This window comes from Haliotis rufescens, unplaced genomic scaffold, assembly GCF_023055435.1.
Source record: "Haliotis rufescens isolate VD_foot unplaced genomic scaffold, xgHalRufe1.0.p SCAF_1, whole genome shotgun sequence".
NCBI classification, from domain to species: Eukaryota; Metazoa; Mollusca; class Gastropoda; order Lepetellida; family Haliotidae; genus Haliotis; species Haliotis rufescens.
Window position 1 is genome coordinate 51,125,901 of NW_025963779.1, and position 18,830 is coordinate 51,144,730.

The 18,830-nt window shown below is 43.0% G+C and overlaps 1 protein-coding gene across 1 annotated transcript in view; it reads left to right on the forward strand.

Annotated features, from left to right (window-relative positions):
- The window catches only part of LOC124131366 (regulator of nonsense transcripts 1-like), a 32,736-nt gene extending 14,003 nt beyond the window's left edge, over positions 1–18,733 (forward strand). The window contains exons 8-25 of the mRNA XM_046494603.2: positions 3,512–3,610; positions 3,913–4,021; positions 4,195–4,402; positions 4,912–5,058; positions 6,692–6,780; positions 7,307–7,421; positions 7,863–8,006; positions 9,702–9,915; positions 10,180–10,297; positions 10,884–11,040; positions 11,323–11,465; positions 11,841–11,883; positions 12,085–12,216; positions 12,582–12,654; positions 14,110–14,268; positions 14,735–14,877; positions 15,529–15,645; positions 15,962–18,733. Of these exons, the coding sequence (XP_046350559.1) occupies positions 3,512–3,610; positions 3,913–4,021; positions 4,195–4,402; positions 4,912–5,058; positions 6,692–6,780; positions 7,307–7,421; positions 7,863–8,006; positions 9,702–9,915; positions 10,180–10,297; positions 10,884–11,040; positions 11,323–11,465; positions 11,841–11,883; positions 12,085–12,216; positions 12,582–12,654; positions 14,110–14,268; positions 14,735–14,877; positions 15,529–15,645; positions 15,962–16,081 (2,330 nt within the window). The 3' untranslated portion in view covers positions 16,082–18,733. The remainder of the gene's footprint in view (positions 1–3,511; positions 3,611–3,912; positions 4,022–4,194; positions 4,403–4,911; positions 5,059–6,691; positions 6,781–7,306; positions 7,422–7,862; positions 8,007–9,701; positions 9,916–10,179; positions 10,298–10,883; positions 11,041–11,322; positions 11,466–11,840; positions 11,884–12,084; positions 12,217–12,581; positions 12,655–14,109; positions 14,269–14,734; positions 14,878–15,528; positions 15,646–15,961) is intronic.
- Positions 18,734–18,830: the final 97 nt, after the last annotated feature.

Here is an 18,830-nt window from a genome sequence, read left to right on the forward strand (position 1 = left end):
AACAGTGCGACCATCGCCCTCCCGGATCGGCTCCGACCGCATCTGGAGTGGTGGACGGTCCCTTACAATGTCTTATCAGGAGTCTCTACCGGGCCAAGTTGAACCTGTATACAGACGCCTCTCTAGTGGCCTGGGGCGCCCATCTAGAGGGGGAGGTGAGCTCGGGGCTGTGGTGTGTAGACGAACTAGGTCTTCACATCAATTGTCTCGAGTTCAAGGCAGTGATCAACACAGTCAATCACTGGAAGCATCGTCTCGTCGACGCCCGGCTCATGCTGGTGACCGACAACACGACGGTAGTGTCCTATGTGAACAAACTGGGGGGAACCCACAGTCACTCGCCACTCGATCTCACGTTCGAGTTTTACGCTCTGGTGGACAGTGTCCCGTGCCAGATACGCGCCCGTCACATCCCAGGTGTGCGGAACGTACTGGCCGACGCTCTATCGAGGCCTCAGGATCCGAGCCCCACAGAGTGGATGCTGAACCCAGTAGTGTTTCAGTGGCTGTGCGAACGTATGGGTCGTCCGATGGTCAACCTGTTCGCAACGCGGTTCAACAATCAACTCCCGTTGTTTGTATCACCAGTCCCGGCCCCGAGGGCCATCGATCACGATGCTCTCGGGTTAGACTGGACGGGCTTGGACACTTATGCTTACCCGCCGACAGCGTTGATACCACACATTCTAAGCCGGCTCCGAGGAGTTCGCTGTCGAATGTTACTGATCGCGCCCATGTGGCCGAACAGATCGTGGTACCCCGACTTGCTGACCCAGGTCACGCAGTCGCCACTTCCACTGCCTGTGAGACCGGATCTCTTGATCCACCCTCACACCCGTCAGCTTCATCCAAACGCAGGGCAGTTCAATCTGCATGTGTGGATGTTGTCACCGAGCGTCTGAGGAGTAAAGGTTTTTCTCGCCGGGCGTCTCAGGCATACGTTAGTATGCATCGTGATTCTACCCAGAAGGTGTATAATGCACGTTGGGCTATTTTCACGAAGTGGTGTTGTAAACATCACATTCATTCGCCAGATAAGGTATCTGTGCAGGATATTGCTCGTTTCATGTCTCACTTGTGAGAGACCCTGAAACTCTCCGGGGGTTCCTTGCCAACTATGTCTCGTCCGTTGCTACGGTACGGGACGTTGCTATGGGTACCAGTCTCTCCAAAGAGCCGGTGATACGGGGTATTATCAAGGGTTTCAAACAGTACGATCTTAAGAAGGGCCGCCTTCGGGCACCGGCCTGGGATCTTTCCCTAGTGTTGCAATCACTTACGGAGGCTCCGTATGAATAGTGCTTGCATAGTGCTTCGTTCCGGCATGTGACTTGGAAAACAGCATTTCTCCTCTCCTTTGCCACGGCGGCACGTGTATCCGAAATTCATGCACTCGATGTCGCCAAGGTAGGATTTGATAGGGGTGACGAAGGAGCAGTCCGCCTGGGCCTACTCATGGGCTTCGTCGCCAAGAATCAGAGAATCGGGCAAACGGAGAGAGAATTCACTCAAAGAAATCTTACATCCTGCTGATACTGAGGACAGAGCGCTGTGTCCGGTTAGGGCCCATAAGTATTCTCTTAAGGCTTCGAATGAACGTAGACAAGGGCGTGACCGTCTGTTCATATCGTGTAACCCTAATCGCATGGTTGACATAACTCGCAACTCGATTGCGTTGTGGCTTCGTTCTGTCATCAATCTGGCGTACCGATCTCGGGGTTACCGGTAGCGGGGTCAAACCCGCACGAGATCAGGGCGCTAGCGGCAACATTTGCCCTACACTCGAATATCTCTGTTCACAGAATATTACGAGGTTGTTACTGGCGTTCTGCCTTGGTTTTTTGCCGATCATTACCTCAGAAAGGTTTCTGATGAAGACGTGGAAGGGGTGCACTGTCTTGGGCCGCTGATCGCGGCACAAGTGGTCATCTAAGGGGTTTGTCCAGTGCAATTCTAAACTCTGCAGTCGTCAGTCCTTGCACGGTGGTCAATCTGGGTCGTCTCCAATGTTCCCACGCCGTGGGTACAGGAGTGGGGGTCCTGCAAACCAGCGCACTCACACCACAAGTGAGGCGGCTTTTTGTGTGTTTTGTCCTTATTTGTATTTTGACAATTATGCATTTAATTGTCTGTCGTGTATTCCAACCTTGTGATACATGCTTACGAATACTGGAATTAGGTCACGCGCCTATTACATACTTTAAGTAGGCTTGCTCAGGGATATACGGTCTGAATGAAATTAATTTCCCTCTTTCGACTGTTTAACCTGATCTAAGATTTAGCTCACGCGGATACAGTGTTCTCATCCGCTGCGGCGATGAAATACCTATCCAGTGGGGCCGTTTGGAGTCACCAATCGTTTTGGCAATGACGATTGAGCCTTACGGTATGCGCTTGACAGTGCTTTGGTATTCCTATAGGGTAACGCCTAGCTAGGTGCATGCCCATCGAGTGCTTCCGCCTTGGTGTTTACTTCCGCAGGTCGGAAGGAACGCTAGCAGTCAGGATTCGGGTTGTAGGTGCTCCCCACCGCCTACTGTGGTAGTCAGCCTCGGTATAACAGTGGTAACGTATTACTTAATGTAATTTGTAGAATTTTCCTGTTCGGAATATTCTATAAGTAATACGTTACCACTGGGCTGCTGCCCGCCCGTCCGTCCCCCGAGCACTTGCTTTCGCAAGAGACAAGAGTGAAGGGTGTCACATGGCAGCTAGGTGGCTACGCACGTGCTGCATGAGGTAATTGAGATCTCTGTGGTAGATTTCGCTATAGCAGCAGTTGTGGGAGACAACAGCCTCGGTATAACAGTGGTAACGTATTACTTTTAGAATATTCCCAATAGGAAAATTCTACAAAATTTCAAGCTTGCTGTGATCCCTTTAACTTGAAATACACTCTTAGGGGTCTTTTGTGTTTTCTATCCATAATGTATTGTCATGCATCCTTCGAATATTGTAGTTATGGCAAATCTGCATTTCCAAGTGATGACTGCACATATTATTTTAAGTGCCTTCAGACAATGACTGAGAAGGAAAAGTAATTTTTTATAAATGTTAGCTTCCATGGTGATGCGAATGTCAAAGTGGCTGTTTCAGTCAGAGGTGGTTATTGTGATTTGATAACGCTGATTGACCATTCAGAATCAAGTAATTTTCATATTCATGTTAGAATTTTTGTTGATGGTGCTAAAATGGTCTACATTTATTATACCCCTGACCTAACAGGGCAGGTGCATATAGTTATACCAAGGAATTCCATCGATCAATCGTTCCCGAGGACATTTTATGTGTGACCTATAACTTCATAGATTCTTTTCTAATTAATACAGTTTCTATACCAATAGGCAAGGTGCAGTGCAAAGTTAGATTTCGATAAGCAATTTTTCTTTGTTTTGAACTTAGAAATATGTTGGAGTGGAAGTCGGGGGTATTAGTGAGCCCTGCTCACTTTTTGTCTTGCTTTTTATTATGTGAATGTCTTTATCATATTTATTTTACCTATATCTTCCAGAGATGAAACTGATGCATGGAGACGAGTTACGGCTACGTTACATCGGAGAACTGCACAAACCATGGTCTGGTGTTGGCCACGTCATAAAGATACCAGACAGTATCCTTGTATTAAAACAAAATCATTATAGAAACCTGAAATGGTTTCAAGGACCTTTTCAATGAGGCAAAGAAAATGACTTGTATGTTCTTGGACAGAATTATGGTAACGTGTAGGCAAAAAATAAAAAATAAGTCATTTCTGTTTGCCTGAAGAAATCCTTTGACATAAGTCAGTTTCCTTTGGGCCAGCAAGCAAGGGACAAGTATTCTTCTTTCAATCATTTTTCCTCGAAAGAGGGTTAGGAATTGACAAAGGAGGTTCCCCCATTCTGTGCTGGCATTTCCTTACATTGACTCCAGATTACAGCGATGAAGTTGCAATAGAACTAAAGAGCAATGCAGGCGTACCTACAGAGTGTACTCATAACTTTGTGGTGGATTTTGTGTGGAAGTCAACATCTTTTGACAGGTAACATATTTTGGTTTCTGTGCTTGCTTCTGATGTTTCCCTGATATAAATATAACCCATGTCAACTATTTGATTTCGAAAGACATTATAAAAATCTCAACTAATGCTGAATTCAATGTTTGAATGGTTTCAGTAGTGCAGTTTTAATAATATTTGTATTTGCTCCCATGCAGGATGCAGGCAGCGCTGAAGACATTTGCCGTAGACGAGACGTCGGTGTGGGGCTACATCTACCACAAGCTGCTCGGTCATGAGGTGGAGGATGTGGTACTCAAGTGTCAGCTGCCCAAGCGCTTCTCCGCCCCAGGCCTGCCCGAGCTGAACCACTCCCAGGTGTATGCTGTGAAGACTGTGTTGCAGAGACCGACCAGCCTTATCCAGGTAGAGGGTCACTAGGCAGACAAACCTGTTGCTGTACCAGGCTTAATTCATAGTTACCCTTTGATGTTGTTTTGTTTAACGCAGTTTAATTAGTCAAGTCTGGACCAGACAATCCAGTGATTGACATCATGAGTATCAATCCACAGAATTGGGATACCATGACATGCACCATCCAAGTCAGTGAGCCTGACCACCCAAACTCGTTAGTTGCTTCTAAGTTGCCTTTTATGACGAGCATGGGTTGCTAAAGACCTATTCTTAAGGCGACTATGCTTGTCATAAGAGGCGACTAACGAGTTTGGGTGGTCATGCTCACTGACTTGGATGATCCATGTCATGGTATCCCAATTGCGTGGATTGATGCTCATGATATCAGTCACTGCATTGTCTGGTCCAGATTCCATTATTTACAGACCACGGTCATACAGCTGGAATATTGCTGAGTGAGGAGTTAAACAACAAACAAAGAAACAAATACAATTATCCCGTGTTGTGTGTGTGTTTTTAAGGGCCCCCCTGGAACTGGCAAGACAGTGACATCAGCTACAATTGTGTACCACCTTGTGAAGCAAAACAATGGTCCCGTCCTGGTATGTGCACCTTCCAACATTGCCGTGGATCAGTTGACTGAAAAGATTCATCGCACAGGGCTCAAGGTACATCCACTTGATCTTATATGCTATTAAAACCGCTGAAGAAGCCGTCTATATAATATACGAGGTCATTTCCTGTTTTCATGGACATTGCTTTTTTCAAGTCCTTAAACAGCTATTGACCTCATATGAAGTCGATGATTGTTTAAAATGTTTTTTCGCTATGTAATAGAGAGACAAATTCATTGAAACATATCACACTATGTTAGCAATAATGTAAGGAGGTTTCAACAATCAGAGACATCTGGTTGACTTAGGTTTGGGGAAAACTACTTCTGGTTAATTATACCCCTGACCTGAAAGGGCAGCGGTATATTCTAGTTATACCAAGGAATTCCATCCAGCCATCATTTAGAGGACACTTTTGTGCGCAACCTATGTCTTGAAAACTACTGCATAGATTCTTTTCAAACTTGGTGAACACTTTCTATACCAATAGGAGGGGTGCCATGCGAAGTTTGATTTCAGTATTTGGAATGTCTGAAAGAAATGCAGCTGTTTTTCATTTTTTTACCTAAAACTTTACTTAAACATTTGTGCAAACCATAACTTTAAAACTACTGTTTGGATTCTCTTCAAATGTTGTTGATTTTGATATGTTGATTTTCTCAGAAAATTGTGCAACTTATTAGTTGAAAACTACTGCATCCATTGTTTTCACAATTAATGTTATTAAGAGGTGCAGTGCCAAGATATGTGTGATGGTAGCGATGTCAAATGTTACTTTCTCTTTCAAATGTATTATTGAACACATGTACTGTTGAACATTTAAAGAATTTCAGAGAGTTTTTCATGACAACTAATTTCTATATTATTGTGCTTTTTAGAGAAACCGGCTCAAATATTAAGACATCAATATATCTCCAATATTAAAATTGTTCTTCAGCTGGTTAGAGTCGAGGTCGGGGGTGTTAGTGAGCCCTGCTCATTTTTTGCCTTGTTCCCAATCTATTTTTAGTAACTCAAGTCAATACCGTAAATTATCTGACCCGACTTGGAGTCAAATATGTGTTTCTCTCAATTAACACATGACTACGTCTCGGTCAGTGAATGTGGAAACAATCTTTGCATCATGTAATAATGATCTCTGTAGAGTTATGTCTGTTCATATGCAGGGCTCCATTTAGTTATATAAAACATGCACAAGTGCAACCTATTATTGGAAAATGCAACCTAAAATATATGTAAACATGCAACTAGTGCGCATCCAAAGTTTCATATTTACGTTTGACTGACCCTTACCTGTCCACACAAAATCAATCATTGAACACACTCAGTACCTCTAAAGTTTATTTACCATACTACGACACTTATCCCAGTGGTATGTCATGTAATTTGGGCTTTGTATCATCAAATTGTGGGTACTTCAAGATTATGTGCGCATGTTCCCATTACGTTTTACGGCAATGCACCATTAGTTTGTGACACTGGCAGCAGTCTGGCCTGTTTCAACTTGGATACATTTATGGGACCAGGGTGCTACTCTGTTTTGTTTGGGACAACTTGCTTTTCATGTCAATATGCTCCTGGTGCAAGTTAAGTCAAGTTCCTTAAATCAAGCCCTGGTATGTCAGTTTCATTTCCAAACATCACAGTACATTAGGATTGACTAACTATACTTTCTATTTCTATATAGGTTGTGCGACTTTGTGCAAAGAGTAGGGAAGCCATCGACTCACCTGTATCCTTCCTGGCTCTCCACAATCAGATCAGGAATATGGAAAGGTGAGACAGCATGCACAAGCATGGTGCTGTAGATGACTAGACAGCTTCAGAAAAACAAAACTGTCCAAGAAAGAGCTGTCACAGCTGAAAGCCTGTAACATTGTAAAGTAATATTAACTAACAGTACATGATGACCATTGCATAATCAGGTCTGGGCCTGAGAAGCCACAGGTTTGAAACAGGTCTTGAATTCTGGGGTTTGTCTTGAAAATGTCCTTGAATTTACACTATCCCCAAATCAAGTAAAAATAAATGCATCTTTTTATGGTTTGATCTTTTTGCTGTTGAAATCTGTCAATTTCAGAGAAAACAATTTGTGAATGATCTATTTTTAGTCAGTTTAGTCAGATCAATGATCGTCTGCTCCTGTCAAAGTCAAGTGTCCCTGAATCCATAACTAAGAAGGGCCCACAGCATACATTTTCAGATTGCATTTGGGATGGGAGCTTTGGAAAAAGCTTTTGAAAAGTTTAGAACTGAAATGTTTCATGATAACATTTAACAAGACATTGTTTTCTGTTTTCAGTGTGCCCGAACTGCAAAAGCTGCAGCAGCTGAAGGATGAGACAGGAGAGTTGTCCTCCCAGGATGAGAAGAGGTATCGTGCCCTCAAGAAACAGTGTGAGAAGGAGCTACTGCAGGTAACTTCAGTGCTTTTGTATTAGTGTAATATTGCCATGAAATCCAGGGGCAATCTGGTGTTAGTATGACTTTAAAAAGCTCAATGATCCACTGCCTGGTTCCCACTTGTAGTCTCATTCTAGACATTGTAATTTGTGTCCAGCATGAAACCTCAAAATTGTCTCTGTAATTAGGGTAATCATATCAGAAATAAAATATGTCGAGGCATCATTTGTTTGTATTAGATAATGGTTAGCCCCTGAATTGTGATAGTTAGATCACAACAGCACTGTTTTTTATTGTATGACGGGCAGGGCCTTTGGTTGTGCCTCCGAACATGATCGCTGAACTGATTGATAAGCATAAGAAGAAGTGAACTGCAGAATGACCTGTGTTTACAGGCCAAAGGTAGTGTTGCCGTTGTACTTGTTGTAATCTGGTCATTGCTTGCTTCCTGTCAGGCTGCTGATGTGATCTGCTGCACGTGTGTGGGAGCTGGTGATCCCCGCCTCGCCAAGATGCAGTTCCGATCTGTGCTGATTGATGAGAGCACACAAGCCACAGAACCGGAGTGTATGATCCCTGTCATACTAGGATGTCGACAGGTGAGTCCCATATACCCGAGTTCCACAGGGGAGTCCCATATACTAGGGTGTTAAAAAGAGGAGTCCCATATACTAGGATGTCCACAGGGGAGTCCCATATACTAGGGTGTCCACAGGGGAGTCCCATATACTAGGATGTCCACAGGGGAGTCCCTTATACTAGGGTGTCCACAGGGGAGTCCCATATACTAGGATGTCCACAGGGGAGTCCCTTATACTAGGGTGTCAACAGGGGAGTCCCTTATACTAGGGTGTCCACAGGGGAGTCCCATATACTAGGATGTCCACAGGGGAGTCCCATATACTAGGGTGTCCACAGGGGAGTCCCATATACTAGGATGTCCACAGGGGAGTCCCTTATACTAGGGTGTCCACAGGGGAGTCCCATATACTAGGATGTCCACAGGGGAGTCCCATATACTAGGATGTCCACAGGGGAGTCCCATATACTAGGGTGTCCACAGGGGAGTCCCTTATACTGGGGTGTCCACAGGGGAGTCCCATATACTAGGGTGTCCACAGGGGAGTCCCTTATACTAGGGTGTCCACAGGGGAGTCCCATATACTAGGGTGTCCACAGGGGAGTCCCATATACTAGGATGTCCACAGGGGAGTCCCATATACTAGGGTGTCCACAGGGGAGTCCCTTATACTTGGGTGTCAACAGGGGAATCTGATATACTAGGGTGTCCACAGGGGAGTCCCATATACTAGGGTGTCCACAGGGGAGTCCCATATACTAGGGTGTCCACAGGGGAGTCCCATATACTAGGGTGTCCACAGGGGAGTCCCATATACTAGGATGTCCACAGGGGAGTCCCATATACTAGGGTGTCCACAGGGGAGTCCCTTATACTAGGGTGTCAACAGGGAAATCCCTTATACTAGGGTGTCCACAGGGGAATCTGATATACTAGGGTGTCCACAAGGGAGTCCCTTATATTAGGGTGTCCACAGGGGAATCCCATATACTAGGGTGTCCACAGGGGAGTCCCATATACTAGGGTGTCCACAGGGGAGTCCCTTATACTAGGGTGTCCACAGCAAAATCCCATATACTAGGGTGTCCACAGGGGAGTCCCATATACTAGGGTGTCTACAGGGGAGTCCCATATACTAGGGTGTCCACAGGGGAGTCATATACTAGAGTGTCCACAGGAGAATCCCATACACTAGAGCATCCACACTGGAATCCCATATACTAGGATGTCCACATTGGGGTCATATACTAGGATGTCCACAGGGGAGTCCCATATACTAGGGTGTCTACAGGGGAATCGTATACTAGGGTGTCCACATTGGGGTCCACTACTAGGGTGTCCACAGGGGAATCCCATGCACTAGGATGTCCACAGGGGAGTCATATACTAGGCTGTCCACAGGGGAGTCACAGTGCAGAAAACTTGGAATGTTGCAGAAATCTGTTAATTGATAGGGTAAGATGTTTGTGTTACATGTTCTAATGACCTTGCCCTAATGCACATTGCTGGACTCCACACACATTTGCTTGTTTGGTGTTTAACACCACACTCAGGATTATTCTACTTATTAGCATGGGTTTCTAAAGACCAATTCTAACCTGTACCTTCCCGGGAGCCAAAGAACAGTATGGTTACGAGATTCACAATAACAGCTAATAGAGCTGATATTTTTTTCTTGCAATACAACTGCAGCTTTCTACTTGTATGTATTCAGCTGATCCTGGTAGGTGACCACTGCCAGCTGGGTCCAGTCGTGATGTGCAAGAAAGCAGCACGAGCTGGTCTATCTCAGTCCCTGTTTGAGAGACTGGTTGTCCTCGGCATCAGACCCATCAGACTGCAGGTCCAGTACCGTATGCACCCCGCACTCAGCGCCTTCCCCTCCAACATCTTCTACGAAGGCTCACTGCAGAATGGAGTCACCGCAGGTAAGTGCATTCACTCATATAGTCAGTTTGATACCAGTTTACAATTTTTCCTCATATTAATTAATATGACTGTCCTTGTGTCTAATGGCAGAGAGGAATTCATAAAACTGGTTTACTATTTATCTGATCCATCTTGTTTATCTCGGGTCCATCTCATCAAGTGAAATATGAAACTTGTTGTTCAGTGGAGCAGCTGATATAGATAGGTTTCGTTGATCTTTTAAATGAGTTTATCTTGACTAAAGCAAGTTATTCTCCTCCCAGCTGAGCGTAGCAGGAAGAACCTCGATTTCCCCTACCCGCAGCCAGACAAGCCAATGTTCTTCTACTGTACATCTGGCCAGGAAGAGATTTCAAGCTCTGGAACATCCTACCTCAACAGGTTCTTATTCTACACGTTCACTCAGTTAAATCATTTGTGTACAAGAAAGAGAGTGCTGGAGCACTTAAATCGAATAATTATTGAATAACCAGCAAACAACAAGGTATAACTACAAGTTGATTATTCTATACGTTAGTGTTAGTGTAGGAAAGGCATTAAAAATATATGCAGTGTCAACACTATTGAGAGAGAAACTTCGCTGAAGTAAACCCATTTTTCAGGTGAGGTAATGTCCTCAATTTGTGACATTTAGAACACTGGATGATGTCATATCCTATTGTTCTGAACAATAATGTGATGTGACATAGCAGACTAAGTAGCATTGAGACTTGAGCAATCACCGAGTTGTGTTATGTAAAGAAATTCTTTATGGTATGTAAAACAATTACAATCAAAGAATGATCCATGTGATACCTCTGCTTATCATTATGGATATTCAGAGCAATTAACAGCACTAATGCTATATAGCTATGGCATTTTCACAGCTATAACCATAATTTACTGAAACTAAAAATTCTCAGTATATTTCAAAATACATTTCTAAATATCATTTCTGAAAATAATATATATGAATGTTATCCCCCAGAACTGAGGCTGCTAATGTAGAAAAGCTGACGACACGGTTTCTGCGGTCTGGGATCAAGCCTGAGCAGATCGGTATCATCACCCCATATGAAGGCCAGCGGGCGTACCTGGTCCAGTACATGCAGTACAGTGGAGCCCTCAACAAGAAGCTCTACCAGGTAGCTCCAACACCACACCACCATTAGCTTCTACAAAGGAATCTCTGTGCTAGGACAGAACTCCCATTCTTGAACTTGTAATATTTATAGCATGTATCAGTAGATCTTGTGTTGTAATATAATCTCAATGGTTGAAAAATGTTGTTCAATGGGATTTCAAGCGTGGAAACTGCCTGGATTTCTTCAAGTTAACAAGTGTTTTATTCCAATTAGATATCTGCTGAATGCAAGCTACACATTGGTAAAGAGATAATAATTCAAATGTGTGATTCTTTGTTTCAGGAAATTGAGGTGGCAAGCGTTGATGCTTTCCAGGGCCGAGAGAAGGATTTCATTGTGCTGTCTTGTGTCCGATCCAACGAACACCAAGGGATTGGATTCTTGAATGACCCAAGGCGTCTCAATGTTGCTCTTACAAGAGCCAGGTAGGACCTCACAGATAGTTTCGTTTTGTTTTGTTGGCTTACTTTGATTCATGTGTCAGATTGAGGATCTAGTACCCAACACCCTTTTGATTGTAGTCTGAAATAAAAGTCGTTAGTTTGAAACTGATGTAAAGCTCAAAGCTGCTTTCTGAATGGTTAATGTCGTCTTTCTGTTTCATTTCATTTAATTACATTTCAGTGGTCGTTCAAAGTTCACTAAAGGTCTTTCTGGTGTGACCTATAATGGGAAGTCCTCGTATCTTTGTGTAGTGGAAGTGAGCACTAAGGTCTGATTTTATTGAGATTGGTTTTGGACACAATAAGTAGAAAACTTCCCGAACCTACCACTGTTTATATTTTGCATGTGTGTTTCAGATATGGCATCATTATTGTCGGTAACCCCAAAGTGCTATCAAAGGTAAGCTATCTCTTTATAATTATTGAAGGATCTCTTCTCTTCACTTGTCCATGATCAGTCAAAGAAGAAAGCTCTGGTCACATATTTTTCAAGTGTGAAGGCTACAATTGTTTTTATTATTATAATTTCAAAATATATGTGTAATGAAAGTTAGTATTACGTCTAGTAAGGTGTGTAATATGTAAATATGATCTTTGACAGCAAACCCTGTGGAACCACCTGTTGACATACTTCAAGGAACAGAAGTGTCTGGTGGAAGGCCCCCTGAACAACCTGAAGGAGAGCCTTATCCAGTTCAGCAAGCCACGCAAACTCGTCAACACTGCTAATCCTGTAAGTTGAACATAGATTAGTCTAGATTATCAGGCATCATACAGATCCACAAGAAAACTGGGTGTAATGTGTTTCACTGCTGTTTGCGGCCTAGAATGTTTGTATTCTTTCACTATGCTTGTCATTCAAGCTGACCAATCAGAATTAAGAGGTTAATACTTGTGACCTGGATGAGTGTGTGATCTTGTCATCAGCAGCTATGATATTGCTGGAATACTGCGAACTGCAGAACAATATGATATACACTCAATTGATGCTTCCTATATCTGGGTTGCATGCTACTCTAGAAAATTGGTTACCTGACTTTATTACTTGTTAGAGATAATGACAAGTGTGTGTACTATGTGTGATTGTTTGGTTTACAGGGAGGCAGATTCATGAGCAACACCATGTTTGATGCAAGAGAGGTGCTGATCCCAGGCAGCATCTATGACAGATGTGAGTAGACAAGGCCAAACTCGATTACCTGTGTTCTTTCCCCACGTGAGTAGACAAGGCCAAACTAGATTACCTGTGTTCTTTCACCACGTGAGTAGACAAGGCCAAACTAGAATACCTGTGTTCTTTCCCCATGTGAGTAGACAAGGCCAAACTAGATTACCTGTGTTCTTACCCCACGTGAGTAGACAAGGCCAAACTAGATTACCTGTGTTCTGTTCCCATGTGAGTAGACAAGGCCAAACTGGATTACCTGTGTTCTGTTCCCATGTGAGTAGACAAGGCCAAACTAGATTACCTGTGTTCTGTTCCCATGTGAGTAGACAAGGCCAAACTGGATTACCTGTGTTCTGTTCCCATGTGAGTAGACAAGGCCAAACTAGATTACCTGTGTTCTTACCCCATGTGAGTAGACAAGGCCAAACTGGATTACCTGTGTTCTGTTCCCATGTGAGTAGACAAGGCCAAACTGGATTACCTGTGTTCTGTTCCCATGTGAGCAGACAAGGCCAAACTGGATTACCTGTGTTCTTTCCCCACGTGAGCAGACAAGGCCAAACTAGATTACCTGTGTTCTCTCACCATGTGAGTAGACAAGGCCAAGTAGATTACCTGTGTTCTTACCCCATGTGAGTAGACAAGGCCAAACTGGATTACCTGTGTTCTTTCCCCACGTGAGTAGACAAGGCCAACTAGATTACCTGTGTTCTTTCCCCATGTGAGTAGACAAGGCCAAACTAGATTACCTGTGTTCTTACCCCACGTGAGTAGACAAGGCCAACTAGATTACCTGTGTTCTTTCCCCACGTGAGTAGACAAGGCCAACTAGATTACCTGTGTTCTTTCCCCACGTGAGTAGACAAGGCCAAACTAGATTACCTGTGTTCTTTCACCATGTGAGTAGACAAGGCCAAACTAGGTTACCTGTATTCTTTCCCCATGTGAGTAGACAAGGCCAAACTAGATTACCTGTGTTCTTTCCCCACGTGAGTAGACAAGGCCAAACTAGATTGCCTGTGTTCTTTCCCCACGTGAGTAGACAAGGCCAAACTAGATTACCTGTGTTCTTTCCCCATGTGGGTAGACAAGGCCAAACTAGATTACCTGTGTTCTTTCCCCACGTGAGTAGACAAGGCCAAACTGGATTACCTGAGTTCTTTCACCATGTGAGTAGACAAGGCCAAACTAGGTTTCCTGTCTTCTTTCCCCATGTGAGTAGACAAGGCCAACTAGATTACCTGTGTTCTTTCCCCATGTGAGTAGACAAGGCCTAACTAGATTACCTGTGTTCTTTCCCCATGTGAGTAGACAAGGCTATGTTTAGCTATGTGTAACATCCAGGTTGAAGCACCCAGTAGCCTTGTGATTATTTACAGATCTTGTCATACAGCTGGGCTATTGCTGAGTGCAGAGTTAATCAACAAACAAACTTATTATGATGTTAACGTGTTCCAGCTGTTGGCTACCGTGAGCCTGTGGTGAGAACTCACGACCAGCTCAGCTTCATCGGACCAGAGCGAGCCTACACTGGAGCAGCCCTGAGTCTGCCGGTCCCTGTCAACATGTTCCTCCCACAAGTTCCCCAACACTTCCAGGCACAACCAATGCCACAAGGTACTTTTTACATATAGAGATTTTACTATATTATGCAGTACATTATCAATTTTGAAAGCCACCTCAGTTGCTTTGGTGCAAAGTTGATGCCCAGAAATGTTCAAACATTTTAATAGGCGAGCAAAATGTGGAAATAAATAACTAAATCAAAGTTGTCCTGAGATATATATTAATCAAACTTAACTAATAATGTGGTATTCATTCAACAAGCCAAGTGGCAGGAATTTCCAATTTGGTAATAGAGGAAAGAAAGATCAAGAAAAGTATTCATGCCTAGTAAATACTCCAGGAAATGTTCAGGCTTTGCATCCCATTTAACCCCGTTTCTCAACCGTTCAGATTGCAGTACATGCTCCCAATTGGTTAGGTTATCAGTAAAATCTGTGAAGATGCTTCCTAGCTGACTAAACCCAATCAGCCTGTTCACTCTGATGTTCCAGCTTAGATTGTGAACTTTGTGTTACAGCTGGAAACAAGAGCATGCAACCCCCACGGCGTATGGGTCAGAACCAAAACCAAGGCCGTCGTCAGAAGCCGCCGCGCTACAGCAACATGCAGCAGAACATCTCGCAGTTCAACTTGTCCGGGTCCCAGAGCCAGGCTAGTCAGGTCAGTACATCAGCTGTTGTTTCAACAACGCCTTCTGTGTCTAAATACAGGGTTCATACAAACTTGAAAAATCCTTGAATTTAGCCCTGTTAATTTAAAGTACTTAAATTTGCCCTTTCTCAAACAATATGCTTGAAAAGTGCTTGAATGGTATTATCAGTCCTTAACAAGTGCTGTAATTTTGATTGGAACAAACTTCCCCTTAAAAGATTTACAAAAATAGATGTTACTTGTTTCATTGCTTTGTTTACTTTCCTGTAGCTTGCTATATTGAGAAACATTGCACTTGGGTTGCCTGTCCCTTGCTATATGGAGAAACATTGCACCTTGGTTCCTTTCTAGCATTTGACTTCAGGGGTCCATTCCACAAAGCGGTTGTAGTTATGGTGATCGAAACTCCCATACTTTAACATAAACTTATGACTGTTCTAGCGCTACAATCTCCTTGTGGAACTGGGCTCTCGGGGGAAAGTATGGGAAAGCTTGAAGCTCTAAAACTGTTGTATTGATTATGATGTTGGAAATGTTTCGTCTGAACTTTCTGGTGACTAATTGCATGATTTTTACCGCAAAGATGTGTATGACCCTTTGTGTACAGCTGGCTTCCGCATGTGGTCGTATGACGTTTACATGTTCTATACTTATTTGCAGGATGCATCACAGTCATTCTCACAGGGCCCACTGACCCAGGGTCATCTGTCCATGAGTCAGCCATTCCAGATGAGTCAGCCAGGGCTCTCTGGGCTCTCGCAGGCAGAGCTGTCACAGGTGGGTAGATGGGCAGGCATTCTTCTCAGTGACACACTGCTTCAAGATGTTGATTATGATTATTATCTAAAGTAACAGTATAACATGATATGAAATCTGTCCCCTGAATATCATGCATGTGACATACGAAGATCATAAACACCAGAATGAAAGCCTTTTTTCATGTCCGCCTAGTATCAAAGGTTTCTTCGTAGGAATTATCAAGATTTAAGAACATAATAATCTGATATGATTGGAACTTATTCACCTATGAAGTATTGGCTTCATAACACTCCTTGTCTGACAGTACAATGTTTGGGACATTTTTCAATTTCAGGATAGCTTCTTAGCAGAGGACTTCAAGTCGCAGGCTGACGGCATGTTGTCGCAGGACTCGACTTACCAGGGAGACCGTATGTTCTACGCTTCCCAGCTGTCCCAGGGGCCCTTCAACTAGAGGCCAAAGAGTCGACACCAACATGGTGGGTATTGCTATGTGACCAGCAGACGAAGAGTCAGTCAGGTACCATCTGCAGTGTCTGATGTCCTCAACCCGCCACCCGCACGTACACGTTCATACGCCAGTCGGTCGAAAGGCGCAGTCAGTCGCAGCTGTAACGTCACTGTCGTCATCACTGTGAACAAGCACAACGGCGGCCGTGGAGGGAGAGAGCAGCGAGAGAGAGGAAGAGGCGATGAGGTGGAGACTGCGCTGAGAGGTTGAAGCGGGGCGCGTGGAGACACCAAGGCTAGAAGTGGACACTGCAATATCTGAATATCGTCACTCTAAATACGGAACGACACTGCCTGGTAACAGCCACATTTTTGTCTGTGTGTGTGCCATCCTATGGTGGCAGCCCAAACGAATCGAGCAAAATCTGGTTTGTCATTGTCGACCAAACCTAATGGCTTCTGGGGACGTTTGTAACTTTCTTTATCGATTGACTTACAGTCTTAATGCTTCAGTTACATCCACATGATTTTTCCAATTGTATGGTTTATAAGACTAGCTAATCTATCAGTGATTTGGGACTTGGTGTGCAGTTCCGTCAGGTCTGGGGTTACTAGGTACAGGGTATCAGTGTTCTGTTTAGACAGTTTGCAAGGAAACAGATTCTTTTTTTTCTTTCTTTTTTTTCCATTTCTTAATCCATAACTCAGATGCAACGGTAAGAATATGAGGAATATTGGAATTTCCCAGTATAGTCAGAAAATGGCAAGAACCAAATGCAGCAAAGAACGTGTTTATTCCTGTGGAATGTTGAAAGAACAATGCTAGACAAAGTAAGCTCGGGTACATTCAGAGAGACAACAGTAACAATCTTAATAGGTGTAATAAAATACTATGCCTGTCATTTATGCATGACATCAGTCTGTTGGGGATATTGTCATTTGCAGTACAAAAAAAATGCAAGCAACTTTGAGTATTTCATCTCCCTATCAACGACTCCCATCATAAATAATCTATGCAGCCCTTCAAAGCCTGTAGGCGGTATGCAGGACTGTGATCACAATCACGTGTTGCATTGTTGCCTGAAACGGTAACTGAAATCACTCCTTAGAGAAAGGTTCATGTGATACAACAGTTATGGAGAGGTTCCTTTACATTGTCATTTGCTTACCAAGGCGAGCAAATCAATTTTGTATTTCACAGACATACCATTGTTTCATGCTATATCAGAACGCAAATGTTTACCTCCTGGTAAAATGTTAAAATAGAAACATGAGAACTTGGTTGTAAATTGCAATGTAAAAAACCTCCGAAAGATCTTTTGATTTAGTGTCTGTTGTCGAGTTAGTTCTGTGTTATAGTATTGAGTTGTTCCGTTTGAAAAGGAATTGATGGTCAAGAGACATTGAAACATTGCTACCATGTTATATACAGATACAATCTAAACACTTACAGTGTTCTCTTTGTCATCAGCTGCTTATTCAAATGTTGAAAGTATTACATTAGTAATGTAGAATGTACCTTTGATTGTGATGTTGTATTCTTTAATATATATTGAGTAATTATTCTAAAAAGTTTCGGTAATAGAAAAAAAAAATGATATTTTGATCTTTAGCCTAATGAGCCTATGCTCCTATTTAGTGAAGAGGTCTTTCTTTCTGAACAATCCAAAAGTTTACTATCCTGAAGACTGAATACTAGGAAAAAGTGAAAGTAATTACCAGAACAAGAAGCCTTTATCAACTAACAACACAATATGTAGAATAGAGTTGAGCAAGAACTTCCCTCTGTGAGATACACATCAACAACATGAGATCTGCGATAGACGTGACATTGACATCCTCATTACCACATTGCATCATAGAGGGAGCATGCATGAGTGAGCACATTAACCCTATCAGTTGTACTGTGTCTGTTCTGTTTCTATACTGAGGAGAAAGTAGGTAATTGTTGGCATTCATTCATCTTTGCCCAGTCACATGCTGCTGGATTTGGGTGGATTTGCCATGACATTCTGAATCATATCTTGTAGAAGAAGCACATCTTGGAAGATACAGCTCGTTTTGATAGACCAGTGAACCTTGTTATGCTTTATTCAGGAATGTGTCATGGTTGATAGTGGAATGTCAAATCCATTTATAATCCATGCATGTAGAAAGTATTGATGTCACCTTTTTCTTAGAACAGCTGATGAAGGTATCGGAATGCGGGTAGAAAGCGCATAAGCTGCCAAGTTGGAAGTGAATGATGAAAGATATGCTCGATAATATATAAACACCGTAGATGCATATTTTATAGATGTTGGCTATCCAATGAAATGCTCTTTATATATAATCCCTACTGCTTATTGTGATATTGTATATTGTTTTATTTTATGTATCCCTAGTATTCAGCGTGCAAGTCCCCACACCTTATCATTAGCTAATTTTCTTTGGGTCATTGTCAAATCAGATGGTTCTTTTTTAAGCTGTTGCCCAGTCGCAAGTATCCCTCCTTTTGAAGTATGGTGTATTCTGTTATGCTTACTCTGCAGTTGCTTTCTACAATAACAAGTGAATGAATGTAAAACTTGATTTATAATCATGATTTGTTTCCTTTTTGTCTCGTACTGTGAAAATAGTGTTCATTGTGGTCTCAATAAATGAAATGCTTGCAGAATAAGAATTGTGTTTTGTGTACCATGGAAGCTGGCTATAACAGATCCAATACAATTCAACTGCCTCCCTGGTCTAGTGGTAGATCGGAAGGTCAGGGG